Raw genomic sequence first — 24,791 nt, 5'->3', positions numbered from 1 at the left:
TAGAGAATTTATTTTGTACAACTTGATATCATTTTCGGGAATTTATTTTGTACAGCTTTATATCATTCTAAGAGATTTATTTTTTACAACGTTTATCATTCTAGGAAATTTATTTTTAAAAAATCCTTTTATTTTACTACTCTAAAGTATACTTCCTTTTATGTAAGCTTGTGTTCGATAATACTAACTGACAGTTGAAATGGAGTAATCTTATTGCGGGGATATTGCAGGAAGCAATGATTAGTATATGATCATACCGAATTTAACATACCTTTTACAGTAATTATCCAGAGAGAAATTATTATGGTCAGTATTACTGGTCCCATTTTACCACTTCTGTCTTGCTGATCAGCTTGGTGAAAGCTTTTGAAATTAGTGAATGCTGAAATTTTGTACTTGGCAAAACTTAATCAAAACTAGTTCATGAAAAGATTAGTTGAAGTTATTGCAGCTCTTTATTTTGGATAAAATTGAGAGTGATAATGGGACACACATTCCATTTTCTAGTATATTATAAGATTATAAAAAAATGTCTCCCTTGAAGATTCTCGTTTTATTGAACTGTTTTGTTGAGGTTCATACGAAGATGTAACCAATTCGTCACGTATACTAATTTCTAGTTGTTAAGTCACTCCTGTACGACGCACGCAATGTACAATTTTTGTAAAGGCTTACATCAGTTTTTTGGTTTCATATTTTTTTTAATCCTATACCATTCACAATGCACTTTGATAAAAATAAAACGGTGTCCTCACCATATGCGCATTTTGTAATTTATTTCTCTTAGATGATGTCCGAGCCCAAAGTATTAAAAACTGTAAAAAATAATATATAATTTGATAAGCTGATATAGTTGCATTCATCAGTAGTCGATGTTAACCTCCTAGCCGAAAAGTTGTGTCATAAACAACCTTTACTTATTTTATTGTATGAATGAGAGGTACAGTAAAACTGAAAGATGTAAACTTTATCATTCAAAGGAATGAAGAAAGTTAAACTGTCTTACAGGCATTTCCCAAAGACGATTAAAAGTGCATTCAAGAGTTTCTAAAAGGAATGAACAAATTGCAAAAGGGGCTGCGTTAAAGATTGTGTAAACAAATTTTTAAATTTAAATCAACACTTTTTTTTTGTGCTACCAATTAATTCATTAATAACTTTGTATAGATTTAGATTTCGGAATAACTGATTACTTTGTTGAACGTTTGACTGTTTTAAAAGATTTTAAACAAAATGTGTGGAATAATTAAGGTTTTAGAACAAGTGAATCCGATTTAATCTTTTAGATTTTCAAGTTTTCGTAGAATTGTTATTTCAACATTTTGATCAACGACACCGATGTTCAGTTCAAATTTTTAAACTGAGTAAGTAACTCTTGGTATGTTTGTCATTGATCAATCCAGCATAGATATCAGGAGTCGATTTCACAAATAACTTAAATTGATATCTGATATCGGATATGTTCCTTACGTCGTAACTACAGTCCCCTTCCCTTTCATAAATGTGACCTACCGAATTAGACTATTTACCGGATTTGTTATATTCAAGTATTTACCGGATTAGTTATCTCATAAGCAACACGACGGGTGCCACATGTGGAGCAGGATCTGCTTACCCTTCATGAGCACCTGAGATAACCCCTAGTTTTTTGGTGGGGTTCGTGTTGTTTATTCTTTAGTTTTCTATGTTGTGCTATGTGTACTATTGTTTGTCTATTTGTCCTTTTCATTTTTGGCCATGGCGTTGTCAGTTTATTGTCGATTTATGAGTTAGACTGTCCCTCTGGTATTTTTCGTCCCTCTTTTACGACTAAGATTTATCGTAAGTATACTGATTTGTTCATGACTTAAAACCAATCTTAGTCGTAAGTTTTTTGTGAAATCGACTCCTGGATTATAAGTACGGTACACAGGACGTACGTTTTGTCTACAGAGACTCATTTGTGACGCTCGAAGGAAAACGAATTAAAAGTTAAGATATTAGACATATGTCACATTTATTTGACATACACAGTCATCTTAGTACCAGAATCTATGACAAACGAGACGATTTTGATTTTGAAATTATCAATTTCCCCCACCTTAGTAGCAACATACCAACTTCACCTGCATATGGAATATACATTTCCCAACTTATTCGGTATTCAAGAGCTTGCAGCTCCTACTCAGACTTTGTAAAACGTCACCAGTGTCTGAGCAGAAAGTTGATGAACCAGGGGTATGTCAAAGAACGTCTCGTCCTTTTTCTAAAAAAGTTCATCGGAAGGTACCCAGAACTTGTTGATAAATATTCCGTATCAACTTCACAAATAATACACGATGGTCTTGAAGTATAGATTTTGCGTACTGACGTTGTTTATCATCTTAATTACGTGTTATATTATTCCTTTTTTTTGTCTTTATTAATATTACTTTTACTGTTGTCTGTTTTTTTTTAGATATCCTTTTGACGTAACTCTGTGCTTATGCATCCCATCATACTTTGAACGACAAAATTATTTTATGATGTGACCCTGTACCTATGTATCTTGTCATACTTTGAATGACAAAATTATTTTATGATGTGAATCTGTACCTATGTATCTTGTCATACTTTGAATGACAAAATTATTTTATTCATTAATATTACTTTTACTGCTAACCAACTTTTTTTGTGATATACATTTTACGTGACTCTGTTCTTATGTATCACGTCATACTTTGAACCACACTATTATTTTATATTTATTATTATTACTTTAACTGCTAAGTCAGTGTTTGTTATATCTATTTTGCGTGACTGTATTTATGCATCCCGTCATACTTTGAACGACAAAATTATTTCATGTCTACCTGTGCGAATTTCAAACGCGCAATTTTACACCAGTACCCATACCCTCCTTCCTTGATGGGTGCATTTTACATAGACAAATATAATCGTGTAATATAATCAAAATGAGGATGTTAATTTGATGTATGCCTTTTTGTGCTTCTTCGTTACATTTGTTGTTTTTATAGTGATTAAGATGATAACACAATGTTGACTGCTGTACCCCTATTTTTGACATTTTTACCTATTATGTCTGTTTGTTTTGTTCACGCATCGGTGACTATATAATGAAATTTGATGCGACTGTCATACAAGTGAGAGGTTTAGCTAGCTATAAAACCAGGTTCAATCCACCATTTTCTACATTTGAAAATGCCTGTACCAAGTCAGGAATATGACAGTTCTTGTCCATTCGTTTTTGATGCGTTTTGTTATTTGATTTTGCCATGTGATTATGGACTTTCCGAATTGATTTTCCTCTGAGTTCAGTATTTTTGTGATTTTACTTTTTAGGTATACTGTTCAAAGATTGTTAAATGTACTAAAATTTGTGCCTTTAATGTTTTTCACTTTATGGCTTTATTGATTTCTTTCTGAATGAACAATTCATTTGATGAAACATATGTAAACTTGGCAGATATCGGAAACATATTTGTGTATTCCTAAATTTATTATTTTTATTTTTATTCAACAACAAATTGCACTTTCTGCTGTTAACAATATACCTCACTAGTCCAGCATACAAGTGAAGAGTCCCTGTTTGTTAATACCAGAAATCCAGGGTTGTTTTCAGGTAAGCATTAATATCTTAAATCAACATTAGTCTTATAATCTAACAGTTAAGTTGTAGAATTATCAGCATGAAATAATAAACAAGTAAATATCAGCGAGACTTATTTGATTACCTATATATATATTAATAGAAAAGAATACTATATATATCATCTAGCAATAAATGACTTTTGCGTATAGTTTCCGGAAATTTTCCATATTTTTTCCGTTAACGTGTGCGTTGTTTTCCTATCAAATAACTTCCTGGTTTGAAACAAAATTGTCACACCGGTTTATATGACTTTAAAAATAGAAACAAACAGAAGTGATGTAGCATTTTAACAGGTATGTCTAAATCAAAATGTATCAGTAGTATAAAGAAGATCAAGAGTAAATACTTGTTTCTTTTTAAAATCTTCTTTTTGTAACGGTAAATTGATTTAAATAGCCTCATTATTCCTAAATTTAAATAAAAATGGAAAACAAATAAATAAGTAGATAAGAACAATAGATATGTTTTACTAGGTGCGGTATTTTTGCATTGACTATCGGGTAAAAAATAACAATTGTTTATTTTACGGATAACTGCTCTTTTGCTTTTTGAACTATTGTCCTAGATAAACTATTACCCTTACATTTGGTTGACACATAACATGAAAAAAGAACCTTCTAATTTTACATTTAGGTATATTGATATCTCTGATCCGGCACTGTTTTTTAAACAACAATCTCTTTGGCATGGTCGGTCATCGAAAACATTTGGTACAATGGGACTTGTAAAACTGACAACTTTAATTTCATTTTGGATATTAATTGTAAACGGTATGTACAATTAAAAATGCTACATAATAACTAATTTAAAAAAGGGATTTATAAAAATTTACAATAGGACAGTATGCTTATTTATTAATCAATTTGTATTGTTGAATTGAAACAAAACTTGTTTTATTTCGGGGCCTTTTATAGCAGATCTATACGGTATGGATTTGTTGAAGGCCGTACGTTTGCCTATAATTACTTACATCAACTTCATTTGAGCTTTAGTGGATGTCTCATTGGCAATCATACCACATCGCCTTAATTTTAAATTAAAAATATATTTCAAATACTAACTGAATGAAAACTTGAAATGTAAATTTTCATTTTGTCGACAATAGAGTCGTTATAAGCGCAAGTGTGCAATGTCAGTGTAAAGTCATTAAGCAAAAGTATTGATTATTTCATTTAAGGGTCTTGTCCTTTTGAATACTACCAGTGTTCTGATTTCCTTGATTGGTGCTGTCCTAGTGGCTATACATGTACTGGTAATAATTCATGTGACAATTATAACTCAATAGACCCAACCGCAGGATTAGGAGGGTAAGTAAAATGACAGTAAAAAACTCGATATACGGAACCTCGTCATTAGGAGGGTAAGTCACATGACAGTAACTCGATGTATCCAACCACATCACGTGACAATAACTCGATATACCCAACCACAACATCGGGAGGGTAGTCACGTGACAATAACTCGATCTAGCCAACCACATCATCTGGATGATTAGTCAACTTGAATCTTTCTTCAATTTGTTTTTTATTATCATCAATTTTTAAGATGAGACAATTATTTCAAACTATTCTTGGTACTTAACCTTTCAATGGACAGTTGAGCAATAATCACCATTACCAGCAACAGCATTAACAACACACACAAACACACACACACACCATCATCATTATCGTCAATATAATTTTAAATGCTGTAATATCATATGAATCAGTTACCATTTGTTATTTTATATCTAAACTATTAAAAAATGTAAAACTCGTATCGATATTGACTTTTCAACTGTTTAATCCAAACTGAAATTATATTCTAATTATTACTAGGGCCATTGTTGGTGGCATTTTAGGCGGCATAGTTTTGATAGCAGTTGTATGCGGTTGTATCTCAGCGGCTATCAAATGTAAGTTTTTGTGCATTTTCCCAAAGTTTAAATAGCTTGTGTTTTGTTCTTCTATAAGATTTGTATAATAAGACACTGTATGTAAATGAGTTATCTGTGATTTTTATTTTATTTCAAGTCATATTTACTTCAATTCTTTTATATCCATTTTATTTTTTATTTTACAAAAATCTAAGTCAACAGGGCCATGATGATGAATGATCATAAATACATTTGAGGCTTCTAAAAGACTAACTAGTTTTGGAAGATAATATGTACTATGAGCTCAAGTCTTATTTTCTTTATATAATTTATCAAGTTATCAAGCATTTGGGTAACAAGAGAGAAAGTCCTAAAATAAGAATAATGAATTGTCAAAGCAAGGTGAGTTACCGATTATGTCTGTTTTGTTCACACATCGTTGTAAAAATAACGGAATTTGATGCGACTTTCATTCAAGTGAGAGGTTTAGCGCTATAAAACCAGGTTCACTCCACCAATTTCTAAATTTGGAAATGCCTGTACCAAGTCAGAAATATGACAGTTGTTGTCAATTCGTTTGATGTGTTTTGTCGTTTGATTTTGCCATTTGAATAGGGACTTTCCGTTTTGAATTTTCATCGGAGTTAAGTATTTTTGTGATTTTACTTTTTGCTGTTTTCGAAAGACGACTTTAAAGAAACCCCGTTTTGTAGCGAAGCAATGCTTTCTTCAATCTAAAGAATCACTTCTTAATGTCGAAATATCATTGTGAACTCTTACTACAGTATTTGGTGTAGAAAAGAAAATGATGTTAATAAGACTCATTTAATAACAAAACTATCTTGTCAAAATTGTATTTTGAGTATCGTTTTAAACATTTCAACCGTTAAGATAGTATCACCTAAATCAATACTCTATAGGACCTTTTGTAATTTCACTGTTAACAAGCAGGCAACTAGTATAATCAATACTATACTAAGATGTTCCAAACTGAGATGACACGTAGGGTGTCAAATTTAAGTGTAAATAAAAAAAGAAGATATGGTATGAATGCAAATGAGACAACTCTCCACAAGAGACCAAATGACACAGAAATTAATAACTATAGATCACCATACGGCCTTCAACAATGAGCAAAGCCCATATCGCATAGTCAGCTATAAAAGACCCCGAAATCACAAATGTGAAACAATTCAAACGAGAAAACTAATGGCATAATTTATGCACAAAAAAATTAGCAAAAACAAATATGTAACACAGCAACAAACGGCAACCACTGAATTACAGGCTCCTGCATGGCCTAGGACAGGCAAATACATACAGAATGTGGAGATGTTCATTTTACTACATAACTGTAGTAAAACCCGTGTATGTACAATGGCTTGACTAAATGCAGATATTGAACAAATAATGTTCCCACTCTTCTTAGCTGCCTTAATCACAATTTAATCAATTCAATTTGTTCCACGTACAACCGTCACAAATATCGTGATAAATCGTCTAATATTATCAAATATATATGTAGTGTAAAGATTTCCTTTGATGATTTTGATTCCTTTGAGTTTCATTCCGTCTCTAAATTATTTCTTTTTAAATCCCAGTACTGCTCTTCAAATAATCTTACCGATCAAAAAAGTTTGTGTTTTAGAAACAAGAAATGTTTGCGTTACTACAGCTGATCTAGTCCCCTCGGAAAAATTACGAAAATATACTTATTTGACAAGCTGAAATATATCAAATTAAGGCCAGTCGTTTTATACTCGATGAAAACTCTTTCGTTTATGAGGTAAAGGATTTCATCAACTGATTGGTATTTTTAAGTGGATTTACTAGGCTGCTTGTATCCGTATTTGTTGTATAATTGTTATGAATTCAAGTAATAGCTTCGTTACATATTTAAAGATTCACTTTTTAAATTTTTTTCTATTTCCACGTTTGAAAATTGCACAGTCATGTATAAATACCATTCAAATAAAAATACATTATATTTCTTTTTCGTCATATCTAGATATATTTATTCCAGCAAACTATGGAACGTTTTGCAGTGTACTGGTTTCACGAAGAAACCTAGTTGACGGGACGGCCTCTATTTTGTATAACATATGTGTAGCATTACAAATAATATGTAAACGTACTTTTTGGTGATTTTGCTCATTGTTGAAGGCCGTAACCTACAGTTGTAAACTTCTACTGTCATTTGGTCTATTGGATAGTTATCTCATAGGCAATAATACCACGTATTCTTGATTTTATATTGTCTCGTACTTTATATGAATCTAATCTTTTTACACTTTTCCAAACTAGCTAAGGACATTTTTACCAAATGGTAGATTTTGGTTTGTCATTACGTCGTCTAATCTTTTAATTACCAAACGTGACTTATTCCCGATTGTGACTGTTTTGCTGAGTGTGAATTCGCATTACTATAAGACGTGTTACGGTACTTATCTATCCCAAATTCATGTATTTAGTTTAAACGTTTAATGTTATATTTGTAATTCTCATCGGATTTTGTCAAATGTGTTGACGTCTTTTCTATTAAATTCGTGTGTTATGGTAAAGAAAATTAATCACCGCCTTCATTTATTAGATTTGATTTTGTTCAACGTAATCTGTACGATGTTTTACGTTTGAAGTTAGATTCAAAACAAACCGGACATAGCTATATAATATGGTTAATTGCTACCTTAGTTTGCTATTCATAAGTATTGAAATGTGCATTGTTATTAAATGTAATATCAGTATTTAGTTCAAATATAATCTTAAATCAATCCTAATTCTGTCTAATTCATTCAAATGTGACGTCATTTTTTTTTGTCAGTTTTTACAATTTCAAATATGACGTCACTATGCGTTGAGGTTTTAACTTATTCGGATGTGTCTAAATTTTGTGTTGCATTTTGTCGGGTTCTGTAATGTATTTCGGTTGTTTCCTGTAGTTAGTTAATACTTCAGTTTTATCATGTATATACCTTGTATAGTCATTTTATAGAATTTACTGTTTGCAAAAGTATAAATTATTCTAAATAATAGGGATGTTCTGGTACCTAACAGAAAACCCTGGCCGTTTTTGGCACAACTTTTTTGAACTTTTGGTCCTCTATGCTGTTCAACTTTGAACTTGTTTCGGCTTTCAAACTTTTGTATCTGGGCGTCACTAGTAAGTCTTGTTTGGACAAAATACAAAAATTTTAAACTTATTGCCTTTTGTTAGCTATTATTCGTGAGTTTCTTTGTCAATTGTGTTCTATTTATTTATATTGTAGTCCTGTAATGTTGTGTAATCATTTTAATGTTATATTTCACATGGCCATAAAAGAGGGAGGTTTGGCATGCCACAAAACCAGGTTCAACCCACCATTTTTTCCTTTAAAAATGTCCTGTACCAAGTCAGGAATATGGCCATTGTTATATTTTAGTTCGTTTCTGTTTGTGTTACATTTTAACGTTGTGTTTCCGTTGTGTCGTTTGTTTTCTCTTATTTTTGAGTGTGAATTCACATTACTATAAGACGTGTCACGGTACTTATCTATCCCAAATTTATGTATTTGGTTTTGATGTTATATTTGTTATTCTCATAGGATTTTGTCTAATGATTAGTCCGTTTCTGTGTGTGTTACATTTTAATGTTGTGTCGTTGTTCTCCTCTTATGTTTAATGCGTTTCCCTCAGTTTTAGTTTATTACCCCGATTTTTGTTTTTTGTCCATCGATTTATGAGTTTTGAACAGCGGTATACTACTGTTGCCTTTATTTAAACAAGATAACACAAATTTACCATAGTGCAATAACACAATGACGGGATGTATGTAGGTATAAAGCAACGTCATATATGTAACAAAGAAACATAATGTATCAGTGTCATATTGTTTAGTTTCTTTTGTTACCTATTCTGATATCGGACTCGGACTTCTTTTGAACTGAATTTTACTGTGCGTATTGTTGTGCGTTTCAGTGTTTTTTATACATTGGCTTGAGGTATAGGGAAGGGTTGAAATCTCAAAAAACATGTTTAACCCGTCGCATTTTTGCGACTTTCCAAGGTCATGAGACTCTGGTCTTTCCTAGTCGTGTATGATTTTTTTTTTTTAATTCATCATATTTTATTGAAATCTGTACATTTGTTAGTTTAAAACATCAAGTACCGGTACCTTATCCCGGCCTCGTTAACATTAGTAAATATCATATTTATACAGTTGTTAGTATTTGTTAGTATTATACATTCAATTTTCAATATTTGGAAAAAATAAAAAAATATACCATGTCAGTAATTTCAAAAAGAAAGAAGTTTACTATTAAGATTTCCAAACATAATTATCTGTATAACAAATGCACAGGTTTAGAAAAAATATATATGTATATTGTTTTTTGTATTAAATTTCTTTTTTTCTTATTTGCACATAAACATAATAAGTTACACACTTTTGTATGCATAATAGTTATATACACTAAAAAGAAGATATATAATATATTATTTAATAGACACAGTAGTTTTAGTTTGATACATTGCAGATAATGATTTTAAGACAGAGGTTGTTTGGATACGAAATATATACATTATATGTGGAGTCTATTTGGTTTTTGTTTTTTGTTTTTATGATAATAAAGGAGTCCAGGGGTTCCAGCAGTTTTCTGCCCTACTGAGTAATTTATTTTTATAGAATATATTTTTTTCTATTAATAAGTTTTCCTTTAAATAATTTTTAAGTGCTATTATATTGGTTTGTTCCATAGCTAATTTGCTTCTATAAATGTAGAATTTTGTTAACAGAAGTATTATGTTTCTTATATCATTTTTATCTGTTTTTGTTAAAATACCAAATAAAACCAAATCAATATTTAAAGTTAGTTCTATTTCTGTCTTCTCAAATATCCAGGAGTCAAGGTCTTCCCATAATTTTGATATATATGGACAAGTCCAGAATATATGTTCTATTGTTTCGACCCCTCCGCACCCAAAACTACAAATATTTGTATCTTTAATTTTTATTTTAAGGAGAAGTTCATTGGTGCCTAAAATTCGATGTATTATTCTGTATTGAAACCACTGCAATTTTGAATTTTTTGTAATATAAAAGGGCAATACATGGAAATTTTTTCCAATTGAAGTTCGCATTGAGAATTAATGACCATTTTTGTTCACATTTTTGTTTAGGATTTGACTTTTTACCATTCAAAATATTATACATATCTTTTGAACCTTTCTGGGATTTAAAAAAAACCTTTAATACTGAGGGCAAAACTGGACCGTTTTCTCTCTTTAAGTCATTTGGACATATTTGATATTCTTTTAAATACTTTTTTATTGACAAAATTAGGCCTTGATATGTGAGAAAATTAGTTTTAATATTGTATACATTATTAAAGTGATCAAAAGTCATAAAGTTTCCATCTTCCTGTAACAAGTCATTGATCAGCCAAACCCCTTTTTTTGTCCAATCTTTATATAATACTGAATGGTTACCAATCTTTATTCCATCATTCTTCCATAAGGGGCATGTTTTAATTTGAGAGTTATTTTGTACATTTTGAAGATCTTGCCAAGCATCAAATACTTCTTTCCAAAATGGATTATTCAACTTTTTATAAGGACCAAGAAATTGCATTTCCAAAAAATTCAGATTTTCTGAAAAGAGGAATAGTTTTACTAGTTTTGAATTATTTCTATTTATTCTTCTTATCCAGGTTAGTTTAAGACCTTTTATGTAGTTTTCAATATTAATCATTTTTAGTCCTCCTAAACAGTGCGGTTTGGATAAGGTGTCTCTATTGACTTTATTTGGTTTGTTATCCCAAATAAAGGAAAATATTTTTTCAGTAAAATATTTAAGCTTTGTGCTATTTGGACTAGGTATGGACAGGAATAGATGGTTTAATTTTGATATTATAAGTGTTTTTATCACTGTTATTTTTCCAATTGGTGAGAGTATTTGATTAGTCCAAGTTTTTATAATGTTTTCAATTTCTTTCAACCTGGGGTTATAGTTTAAATTTTCAATTTCACTAATATCCACTGAGAAATTTATCCCAAGAAGTGTAAATCTGCTGGAACCCCATTCCAATCCCCACTTAACACACATAGTTTCTTGGCTAAACTTTTTCTTCCCAATCCAAACAACCTTGGTCTTGTCTAAGTTTATATTAAGACCTGATAAATCTGCATATTTATCTAGAGTACGGAGAGATGCATCCAAAGATTCGGGTGATCCATCAAGTATAAGAGAGGTATCATCTGCATATTGTGAGATGAGATACTCTGAGTCATCTATAGTGATTCCTTTAACTTTGTCATTATTTCGTATAAGTATACCAAGTATTTCTGCGCATAGTAAAAACATATAGGGTGATAGGGGATCCCCTTGTCGGCAGCCCCTCTGAATCTCAAAAAAATCTGAGAGATGGCAATTTTGAGTTACTGCAAATTGAGTTTTGGTATAAAAAGTAGTAATCCAATGTTTAATAGAAGGTACAAAATTAAAAAAGTCTAAAACACTTTCAATTAAACTCCAAGAAATTGAATCAAACGCCTTTTCAAAATCAATAAGGAGGAGAATACCAGGTATATCATGTTCTTCTGTATACAATAAAATATCATAAATTAGTCTAGTATTTTCACCAATGTATCTTCCAGGAATGAACCCTGTTTGATCATTATTTATTAGAAGTGATAAAATAGACTTCAAACGCTCTGCTATACAGCTAGACCCGAGTTTATATATTGTGTTTAAAAGACTTATTGGTCGCCAGTTTTTCATATATTGTCTTGGTTTATCTCCCTTTGGTATACAAGTAATTATCCCTCTTTTTTGGGATACTGACATTTCACCCATATTATACCCATAGTTGATTGATCTAAGAACAAATTTACCTAAATCTATCCAAAAGAATTTAAAAAACTCACTGGTGTATCCATCAGATCCTGGGCTTTTGTTACTTTTCATTTTTTTAATAGCAGCTGTTAATTCTGAATAGGAGATTTTTCCCTCAAGGGTATCCCTTATTTCATTTGATAACTTGGGAACGTCTAAAAATGGAATTTGCTTATTGAGATCAACACTATTTATTGTATCTTTCTTTGAATATAAATTTTTATAAAAGTTTTTAGCTTCCAATAAAATATTTTCTTGTTTGTTTATTAAACAGCCTTCATTATTGACTAGTCTTGGAATTGTTTTATTAACAAAGTTCTTAGTTTCTAAGTTGAGAAAATATTTTGAGGATCTTTCTCCTTCTTCTATCTATTGCATTTTTGAGCGAACATAATGACCACGCATTTTTTCTTGTCTTAAAATTTGTAATTTAGATTTCTTTTGGTTGAGATCTTCAAGAGCTTCTGTGGTTTGTATATTTTCTTCTAATTTTTGAATTTCATTTACTAAAGCATTTTCCAATTTATTTTTTTCTTTCTTTTTATATGATGCAAAGGAAATTGTTTTACCCCTAATTTCTGTCATTAATGTTTCTAAGAACAGCTGATCATTTATTGTAAATTGAATATCTAAGCAATCAATCTGGTCTAGTGAGTCTCTATTGTATACTAAAGTTGCATATTGATCTTTTACTTGTTTTATTTTTTCTTTAACAGATTTAACATATTCTATATCATATAATAAACTATTATTAAATTTCCACAAACCCTTCCCAATATTGAAATCACTTATTTTAAAATGTAGAACTATTGGTGAATGGTCAGATCTATAGCTGTTTTGAATTTCTACTTCTTTTACATTTTGATAGAAACTCCGAGATATAAGAAAAAAATCAAGCCTAGCTTGCTTCAGAGGATTAACTTTTCTCCATGTAAATCGTTTCTTGTCTGGGTAGTATTCTCGAAAGGGATCAATTAGATCATAAGTTTCAATAAGTTCAAAGATTTTTTCTCTTGCTCTTGGATTATTTATATTTAGATAGTTATATGTATCTAATGCCTGATTTTGAACTAAGTTAAAATCTCCTGTCAGAATAACTTGTTGGTAATTAAAGTTTTCTATAATTTCATTAACTTTATTATAAAAAAATGGTGAGTCATTATTTGGTCCATATAAATTAACAAGTGTTATATTTTTACCTTCAATTGTAATATCTACACCAAGAAAATTTCCATTATCATCTTTCTTTATCTTATTTATTTTATATTCAAGATTATTTGCAAATAAAATGGTAACTCCTCTTTGATTTGAAGCAAAAGAATTAAAAATGCATTCTCCTCCCCATTGGTTTCTAATAAAGATTCATCTTTTTCAGTAAAGTGTGTGTCTTGCAGACAGTAAATATGACAGAGCTTTGATTTCAAGTATTCGAATACATCTCTCCGTTTCTCTCTAGAATTTAAACCTTGACAGTTGTATGAGAAAATTTTTAATGTATCCTTAGTCATTTAAATAGCTTAGATAAAGCATAAACATTCCATTTATGATTTTCATTCCTTTAATTACACCTTGACTCATACAACTGTCAATGAAAACACAAAGCTGTAATATTATATATGAATAAACAAGTTGGTATATAAATCTACTTTCATGCATAAATAAATCTTTATAAAACATTGTGCAAACATCATAAGAATTGAAATAAATAAAAAAAAAGCAAGAGTAACAACAATCATGATTGTCATATTATGATATGTTTTCTGATTTTTGTTTATAAATAAAAACAAATTTGGGATTATCTGTTTCCAAAGAAAGGGGTTAATGGAGAAAAAAACTAACAAATGCATACCCACTCAAACTAAATTTCAACAATCAAAGAGAGATAATCCAAAATATTATCTCCCCTTAATTGTAAGATTGCAAACATGTATGTTTCAGTCAAGGTTTTAGTTAGTATAGTAATTCTATGGCTATTATCAAAGTCTTATTTTGAATGTTATATAATTATTTTAGTAATTCCTAGGGTATTATATTTTTTTTTTAATTTTTCACTATTGTCCAAAGAAAGACATTTGTCTCATAACCATACAATGGACACATATTTTGACACTTTAAAATGTTTTCCTTTTATATGTCATGTATGTTGGTCATTTATAAGGAGGATGCAAATTTCTTGTACAAAATGTACTACAATAACAAAATAAATAACCAACTAATTGAACAAAGCAGCACAAAAAAAAAACCCAATTTAGCATAAAGTAGCATGCACTTTCATATAAATGAACACAAGCAATTGCAAACATGTTTAAAAAAAGAGGGACGAAAGATACCAAAGGGACAGTCAAACTCATAAATCTAAAACAAACTGACAACGCCATGACAAACCGTTACAAAAGTAAGCATGTAAAGCCTAAAGCAAATAAAACAAAATGGCTGTAGTTGATAAGTACAACTTGGGTTCAACCCTAAACTATAACTATTCTCTCAGGATTAATTTATCAATTAAGACATTAAAAATTTCAGCACGTGGTTAAATATCCACATGAAAAATAAATATATAAATGTATATTTAGAAAGTTGTCTGAAAAAGAGAACTGATTCCCTTTTCCTTTTTTTTTTAAATTTTTGTTTTTGTTTCATTGATTTATGAATATTTAATTATTATTTAAAAGTAATTTGAGCGAGATATTCTATATTTTAGATTATTTAAATGAGAGTTACATGTAGGTTTATAGTTTTAGGATTGAATCCATTGCTCATTTGCATGATTTTTAACAAATGCCAGCTCATAAACTAAAAGCACATAGAAGCACATGTAAGAACAATTCAACACACATATACTTACACTCATTGTAGTATTCTAAAATGTATAAAAGAAATAATAAATACATCAGAAATGGTAGATATATGTACAAATATGCAAGCATAGTATATGTATTTTACTGGAGACAAAAATAGTGACAACAGTATGTGACGGAGTATATAAAAGTTCTATGCAAGTTAGCAACAACGGAATTGCTTGCGAATATGCCACTGGTCTCTTGAGCTAGTGCGTGTTTCAAGGATCACAGTGACTCCTAAGTGACGAATGCGTGTTTTGAGTTTTTCATCTGACCTAATCTTGTATGCAATTTTTGCAAGTTCATTTCGGGCTTCCTTCATGCATGGAGGCAGATCGTCTACAATACGGATATTCTTTCCGGCTAAATGTGACCCATGAGATAAGAATAGCTCTTTATCGGCATAATGTATAAATCTAATTATTATGGGATTTGGTCGTTTTTTCTCTCCTGAATTCTGCCTAGCTGGTATTCTATGAGCATTTGCAAATGGAAAACTTTCTGCTTTAGGTTTTTCCATTTTCAAATAATTAATCATTAGGTCATCAATAACTTTCCAGATGTTTTCATCACTCTTTTCAGGCATGCCATACACTAAAGCGTTATATTTGCGGTCATGTTTTTCAAGTAGTAACTGCTTCTCTTTTAAATTTTTCACGTCAGTCTCAAAACTCTGCCTCATTGACTCAAACTTCTCTACCTCTAGAGATTGCACATTGAGTTCCATAGCCTCAACCCCTCTTTGTAACTCATCGTGATCTTGCCTTAATTCTTTTAATGCTTGACCTGTTTCTGAGACCTCTAACTTAACTTGTTATACATCTTGTTTTACCTCCTGCACTAGATTTGAAAATTTATTTTCAATTGTATCTAATTTCTCATTAAATTTATTTACTTTTGAGTCTACTGCCAAAATAAGGGTTTTCAGATCTTCCATAGTTGTATTTGAAGGACTTGCCATGATGATATCAGTAAATTGTGTGTCAATTTCAATGTTACCTTTATGAATGACATGTACATGTATGACGTAACATGTACACAAAAATATCAACGATGAAGCGATGAAACTATGTCACAATACCACGATTGAAAATTGCGTAATAAATGTCTATGAACTAATTAAAACCTCTAGACGATGTTTTGTTTATGATATTTGCAATCTTTTAAGTATTTCTATTACATATTCATTGAGTATTTTGTTGTTTTCCCCGGACTTCAAAAAATTACATGGTGGCTGCCATTACAGGGGAGGTATGAATTTTAATTTTACTTTCTTGTGTATATTTTGGAGTTAAGTATGACGTTCATTATCACTAAATTGGTATACATTTTTGTATAGGGGCCAGCCTTAGCACGTCTCCGGGTGCGTGAGTTTCTCGCTACCTTGTTAAAGACCCGTGGTGCCTTCGGCTGTTGTCTGCTCTTTGGTCGGGTTGTTGTCTCTTTGACACATTTACCATTTCCATCCCCAATTTTATAAAAAGGTATAGACAAAGCACATAGCAAAACTGAAAGATAGCAACAAACACGTTTGAATAGAACAAAAATGAAAGGCAAAAATATCAGAAACAATTATGACAGAATGAACTAGTACCACAAGTAGCCAAATCACAATAAAAACAAACAAGTATTTAACAGAGAAGCACTAAAAGACATATATCATATGTAACCATCTCATTTATTATAATTGCTTCGGACGCAATAAATTATTAAACGTGTTGTTTTATATTTTTACATCACTGGGTCGATACCTCTGCTGGTGGACTATCAGTCCCCGAGGGTATCATCAGCTCAGTAGTCAGTGCTTCGGTACTGACATGATTAAACAAACTTTACTAAAATTGTCCGTTTATAAATTTTGAAATTATTATGAAACTAAGATTTCAACTCCCTCAGGCAAAGTTGGCTTTAGATGAATTTGGCTATTTATTTTAGGTATTTTTAACATATACCTCTTCAACGATTTTCGGTACTTATACATCTTCGGATTTCAAATGTTTGGCTTTGAGCGTTCCTGATGAAGGTAAATCCAGAAAAGCGCTTCGGACGCAATAAATTATTAAACGTGTTGTTTTATATTTTCATTACTTTCTTATTTCTGAATGTTATTTATGTATGTGAGATACACCATAAACGATTGAAAGATTTTAAAAGTATTAGGACCGAATGGTAGATTAACATTGACTCTTAAGTAGAATTGCGCGTTTGACGTCAGAATGTAAACGTCACACAGGTAAAGATACAAAATAATTGTGTCGTTCAAAGTATGAAAATAATATAGTCTAAGTTCTTGAGGCATATCCTCTGCAGAATGTAAATTAGCAGTTTACCTTTCCTTCTTATATGCTTATTGTGTGACGTTACGCGCGATGTTCGTACCTCATTGAAAAAATTGACGTGTTCGGCAAGATACAGGTCTCAAAATTGCAATTTTGTTACTTGAAATAAATTTCTGTTGTAAGCATTTTAAAATTTAAGGTTTTTCAAAAGAAAAACGAAGAAAATAATTGTATAAACTATGTTTTATGTTATATGCGACAAGCTTCAATTTTTTATGGTGTCCCGCGTAACATGTTTCATTTATTGTTACAACTGAACCATGATGTGTATCTTAACCATTAAATATTTAAAAAAACGGATTTTTCCATTGTCCTACAGAAATGTTTCTTCAGTCATTTACACAATATTTTATGATGTTATTTTAATTCCTAATAAAAAAATGCGTTCCATACAACTAAGGCATTTCTGTCCCACTGGGAATTTTTAGGGGACTACAGTTTTGAGAGTTCAAAAAAATTAATATAGAATTTAAAAAAGTTAGAATTTTTATTTCTACGTCAATGTTATTTTGCTTAATTTTTAAAAACTTTAGACAAATATTCTAAAAAATATAAATTGCTGATTTATGGGCGAATTTTCAAAGGCTTACAATGTTGTCGCACTTCCATTTTTTGGCATAAAAACGAACTTAACTCAAATTTACGGCAATTTTTTACCTACCCGTGCTCTGATAAAATCGAATTGAAATGATTTTTCGAAATGTTATCATTTTCAATTTTCTAAAAATCTAAAATACATCAATTTCCTATTAGTAATTTAAAATCACCGTCGATTTTTCGGAGTCTTACTAGAATGTCGCACTTGCGTAAAAACGACGTTTCAGACTCAATTTTGACGTAAACGTTACACACCATTTTTCTGATTATTCAAAAGATTTTGAAAACGGTTAAAATATACGACTTTTCTTATATTCTACCACATGCCGTTGAATTTTGTATTTAAAATATATAGTTTTGACTGAAACCCTGGCATATCTTAACCTAAACGATACGAAGTCTCATTATTGAAGGAAGCGGATATTCAGGTTTGTAGAAACAGCAAATCATGATTCGGTTCAAAAATTTTAACCTACTAGTGGATACAAACTTCACATTAAGTTTTTACTCACTACCGGACAAGCTAATATATATTTTAAGTTATTCATGCGACGAATGTATAATTAAGAATTATGACATGTATACTAGTTAAAAACTCAATTGCATGGTAGCAATGAGGTCGTGCCTTTATATATTGATATTTGACCTGATGAAAAACATACTGACGAAGACGACAAAACTGACACTGAATATGCAATGACTGACTTAATTGCAGAGAGAACTCTACTGTCCCTATAAACAGATGAAGAAAATGCAAAGTACTACTAATTTTGCGCATTTACTTGCCCTGAAACTCTAAGAAAAATTGAAGATAACGATTTCGCGGGGCGTTTCTTGTACAGAATAAAAATCCTTCATGGACCGTACTTCGAAGCATATTTGAATAGATTCAAAATAATCGTTTTAATAGATTTGACAAAATCTTACAGCACGATACTATACGAAATAGTCGTTATTATGCTTCCGATTTTCACCTACGTCCCGAAGCCGTCCGTTTAGACTCTCGTACTAGAAAAATGAAACTTCAAGGTAGATTATATATGCAATTAATGTTGCTATGACAAAACATGATTTATGATCAATACAGACATAAAAAAAAACATCAAGATTAACATAGACTTATAGTTTCTAGTACATACCCTTATCTCAAAGGTGAAATAGAGATTGAAAATATAAATGCGATACAAAGCAATACGTTCCAACAAATTAAGATACATTTAACAACCAAGCTCCAGATTCTTGATATCGTTTTTGTTATACCGAAATGCTAATAAACAGTGAAGGAATTAAAAGACTTATTTAGTTATTGTTCCATGTACACACCAATAAAATGGAATGTATTTGATCACAAACAATTAAAATAACACACATTAATCATTTGTCAATAACATAGAATGAAATTCAAAACAGTGTAGCTGTGGCCATTGATTGACAAATTAAATTCATCCATTGACTGGGACAATTTACGTGAACGTTTGTCTGTAACGACCACTGTTCACGACGTACCTACGATAGACATTTAAACTGTGGGGTCACCAAAGGTTTCTTAACACCTTTAATTAAAAAATAATTCGAAAAATTAATCAGGAATAACCTTTATGTTTTGATTTATATAATTGATATAAATCAAAACATCGTGTTATTCCTGATTAATTTTTTCGAATTACTTTATTAAGGTGTTGAGAACCTTTGGTGACCCCATAGTTTAAGTGTCTTTAAAAATTACACAGTGAGCAATGGTCGTTACATACAAACGTTCACCTAAATCGTCCCAGTCAATGGATGAATTTAATGTGTCAATCAATGGCCACAGCCACACTGTTTTGAATTTCATTCTAAACGTTAGTAAAGTTTAACTTATTTAAATATAAGCTTGTTTACTGAAAAAGTCGCGACGTCGTGTTACACTTGTATGTACGAACATCGCGCGTAACGTCTGTATTTTTTCTAATAAAAAAAATAATAACCACGTCATTATGTATAAAAGAAACATAAAAGGGCATATTCAAAAAGTATTATTTAAAAATATGAAAGACCAAAATACAAAATTATAAACTTGCATTTTTGATATTGATAGTTTCTTTTTATTTCGATTTTCGCGTTGTCTATCGGAATCATTTTTGGTCAGGAGCTTTCTATGAACTATAAACAAAATGAAGTTTGGCACGCTTATTTCTGTGTTCTGTTTTCGGAATCATTTGTATCAGGTATTTCAAAGTATATCAACCATAAATTATCATCTTTTCACGGCCAAGTGGAAATGAAAACGAATCGGAATAGCATAAATCTGAACAAAATAAGATATATTTCAAAATCAATCCATCTTTTATCTTAAAGTTTTTTAACCGATTTCTATTATATTTCATTATTGTATACATCTTCAGTCACTTCGAAATAACTTATTACGTCTGTATATCAAGTTGTGTTGAAGGTCTAACATAAGCACGGGTAGTAAGGTCGTCATATCGAGGAGCGTTTAGTACAGTGATTTTGTCATAGTTTGGATAAGTTTGACATGGTTAATTTATGTTGCTTCCCTAAACTATTGCCTCAGTTCTATTCACACGAGCAGATAAAAAGCAAATAAGATGCTTGAATCTGTATTGGAGGTCAAACGATCTATATTGGAATTGTTGTTTCACGAAATTAACGCAGAATAAGCAAGATATCGGAATTGCTATGGTTTGGTTAAGCGATTGACATGGTTCGGTTCAGAGTCTAGAAATTCGTCATGGTTTGGGTCAAGATTGTCATGGTTTAGATCGAAATAAATATATATGTGTTTCACTTTAATACTGAAAAGTTGATTGATAGCGCCTGTTATTGAACTAAGTCACACTATATATTAACTGCCGGAGAAGAAAAAAAGCCTGTTTAACCAAATTTAGTGGGTGCAATCGTCAAAGCGTATGTTAAACATGTCATGTTACTTTTCGTAAGTTTTCTACAATATAAATTTAAAAGTCACTGCTCTTTTAAACTAGCTTTCGATATAATTTTACAAAAAAAAAAGACAAAGCGTTGCTTCTGTTTCACATATAATCTTTTGTCTATATGTCCAAAGTCATGCTTGACTCTGCCGGGGATATCATGAGCGGCATCACTAGCCAAATAGCTAAAGACTTCTATTCAAAAGTGGCAGCCAGTCAAAAAGTAACTCCTGTTTTTCATTTTCTTTTCTAAAAAACTATTCATTTGTTGGTTTTTCTTTATTGCAAATTTTGAACTAGTTTATGATGAATAAAAGGAGATGTGGGGTTATAGGTCCATGATACAGTAACCCAACTACAAAACTAACCAAAGTATATTAAGAGGACATCATAAGTCTTCAACCATTTACGAAACCGAATAGTTACGCGTGACATGGACAACAGTTTTAAAACTTATTGGTTTTAAAACTATAATAGGTGAAATTACAATAAAAAGTACTTTCAAAGTTCAAATTTAAATATATGAAAGATCACAACTCCAATTTTGGATTTAAGCCGGTATAATGTTCAAGTTTATCAATTATTATTAGGAATCAATAAACATCTTTGTAATATTGTATAAATGCATCGTGTATAGTATCATTGAATTATTTCAAATATTTTACTTTTTATGTAATACAGTTTCTATACTAATATCTGAAAAAAAACCCTCCTGCTATCTAGTTTTAAGTATGAGGTGGTATATTATTAAATGTGATTGAAAAAAGGATTGAAATGCAAAGAAACACGTGTTATATTGTCTGCTACATGTACATTAAAACTGTGTACGACCTTAATTGACCTGGCTAGACAAGAAATCATCGTTTGTAATAGGATAGAACGCATTACAAGATGGACGAAGATGAAACAGATGGTAAGTTTGTTGATATATATCACAAGTAAACTTCATTTGAACTTCTTAGAACATTCAATGATATTTTATGCTATCTATATTTGCCGTTTATCATTTTTTGCTTATTTGATTTTCAATTTACTAGGTAATATCAAATGTAAGATGACGTGGGAAATACATAAATGAGACAGCAAATCAACAACACAAACATGAATTCTTCAACAATAGGATGAAATAAATAGGCCAAACTCTATATCTGCCTGTTTCTATAAAATGGGTAAATAAATTGAACAGAGACAACCAGAGATCTGAAACCATCAAACTATTCTCAGTATAGCGTAAAACAGTAAGGTATGACATAGGACAACTTGTCGCGTCACTAGGTTCTGGATGTTTTTGGTGAGTCGCAACTTCGGAATTCAATAAATATGTTTTTGAAATTAAATGTGTAAAACCCTTCCTTTCACAATAGTTAGCACTTATGAATGCTTGTTTGGTGTCTGTGTTGAAAACTTATATTTTCATGATTTCGTAGTTTATAACTTCTTTTCAATTTGTGTAACTAAATATGTTTAGCATAAAAAAAAACGCAGCCAAATTCATAATTGTTTTTTTGTTGTTTTTATTTACACGATAAGGCTCCAAATTTTACACAAATGCATTGAATTGGACTCGTACAATTTTTCAGAGACAATTGCATCTATTGGTCCTTTAGACGGGTCATTTGAAGCTGTTGGTGATACTGATTTTATTGAAGAAACAGTGGTTTCACTCAATAAAGATGATGACAAATTAGATGAAAATAATAATGAAAATCAGGGGGGTCGAATAGGTTGTTCATCCTTGAATTGGAGATCGAAACGTTTTTATTCTCGCTAAATTCGTTGATGTTTTTTAATTTTATAGAATACATGTCACACCCCCTTTCAGAATCCAGGAAACGCCCCTAAAGGTAAGAATAGATTTGAACTGTGCAGTTTAGCTAAGGTAGTTAATGCACACCTTAGCTGTGCATTATTCAGATTATAGCACAGTAAGAACAAAGAGATTTTACCCATGTCATGTGTTAATCTATTCATAATCAGGCTCTCTGACCAAACGTTATCTTTTCTAGAATCTACATGTATGATTTTTTTAAATAAACCTACCCCCCCCCCCCCCTTTTTTTCCTAACCTTCGGTTCTAACCTCAATGTTTCATTATATATTATATACAGACAAGACTGTGAGTGAAGCAAAGCATGCAGTCATATTCCAATTTGAATATAAACACCGTCTATAGATAATTTATGTATTTTTTTACATAAATTTCAATTGATACATTTTAAAATAGATGTTACTATGGGTAATATGTATTTCCATGGTAACTATTGAAGTCAGCAACTATTAACGATGGTAATTTAGAGTAAGCTTATGCTTAAATGTAATTTTTTATCAGTTATGGAACAATTCAGTACATTAAAGCTCTAAAACTGCAATATTCTGCAAATAATAACTCCGTTTCCAAGGAAAAATCGGTTGCTATGGTGATAAAACTAAAGAAAGTCCCAAGCTTTTTTCTATTTAATTTGGTAAAGTAGTATCAAAACTTCATAACTAAAGTGCTAACTATGCAAAACACAGTTGCTCTTTTCTGAAAAACACCACAGAAAATTTGATAATTTTGCAAAAATCCCAAATTCAGAAAAGTTGAAAATATGCATTTTTTGGCAAAAATTTTCAAAAAATTTTCAAATTTGGTTTATATGCCATCTGAACTAAAATGATGCTAAAACCAAGTTGTATCAATGTCACATATGAAAATTAATGAAAAATGCTTGATTCTATTCCTATTCAGGCTCTGAATTGTAGTTATTTAGCTGATTTTTGGAAGATTTTACTATGCTTCACAACCAAAAAATAGAGTGTCCGTTACCATGGCAACCACTCGTATTTTCCCACTCATATTTATTTTTTGAGCAGTATTCAGTTACTGCTTTTTCTAGGCCATTTATACATAAAATCTGAAACCCTCATAAATCACATGTATATGGCACCCTGCCTGGTTCTTACAAAGAGCTGTACTTAACACGTTCATAGCACAAGCTCTTATGGAATGGATCTACATTTTCTAAATATTTTCTTATGTGCATTTTAATTTTTCGTAATGATTTTCACTTATTTTCACTTATTTAATGTGTTCTTGCTCTCAATCAAAAATGTTTTTAAAAAAACAGTTGTAGGTACATCGTTTTAAAAAGAACAGAGGGGCATCATATGCAAATAGTTATTTGTTGTGAAAATGAGAATTAAGATAAACCACCGAAGAGGATTCAAAAAGAGGATAAATTAATAAATGAAATAATATATGCACTCCTTATAATAAGTTTATAAGATGAAAATCGGCTGAAAGCACTTATATTATTTCTTACCGTTCCGACAGATATGATGAAAAACAATAGTAAATTCTTTACAACTATTATTATTTATTTGAAAATTACAAATAAATGAAAATAAGAAGTGATTGATTATAATTAAAATAAAATTAAAATATAGTCTAACTACCTTATCGTCATATTTGCTTTAATTCCTTGAAGGACCTAAAAAACACACATTATCATCAACATTGAGTTAATAGCAGTTTTGAATTTTGTAAGGCTTTAATAAGATGGTGATATATCCGTTTGAAGTCAATACGAAAATAATTATTATCTTTATTACTGTAGGTTCTTGCAGTGTTGGTTACTTTTATTGCACTTTTATGGTACATCAAGCTGTTATCAGGAGGGTAAGTTTACCCTTATAATGTTTAGGTCCAAATCGCAATCATCGGTAATCCAGCTGAGACTATTAAACGT

At 30.7% G+C, this 24,791-nt stretch overlaps 1 protein-coding gene across 1 annotated transcript; it reads left to right on the top strand.

Moving 5' to 3' along the window:
* Nucleotides 1-4,290: 4,290 nt before the first annotated feature.
* On the top strand, nt 4,291-11,178 carry LOC143069847 (uncharacterized). Its single transcript, XM_076244651.1, has 5 exons — nt 4,291-4,401; nt 4,809-4,938; nt 5,452-5,528; nt 7,513-7,614; nt 11,174-11,178. The coding sequence occupies exons 1-5, from the start codon at nt 4,347-4,349 to the stop codon at nt 11,176-11,178; spliced, it is 369 nt and encodes a 122-aa protein (XP_076100766.1). The 5' UTR covers nt 4,291-4,346.
* The last annotated feature ends 13,613 nt before the right edge of the window (nt 11,179-24,791 follow it).

The sequence above is a fragment of the Mytilus galloprovincialis genome, chromosome 3 (genome assembly GCF_965363235.1).
Source record: "Mytilus galloprovincialis chromosome 3, xbMytGall1.hap1.1, whole genome shotgun sequence".
In the NCBI taxonomy this organism is placed as follows: Eukaryota; Metazoa; Mollusca; class Bivalvia; order Mytilida; family Mytilidae; genus Mytilus; species Mytilus galloprovincialis.
This window is presented reverse-complemented; position numbering and strand designations above follow the sequence as displayed.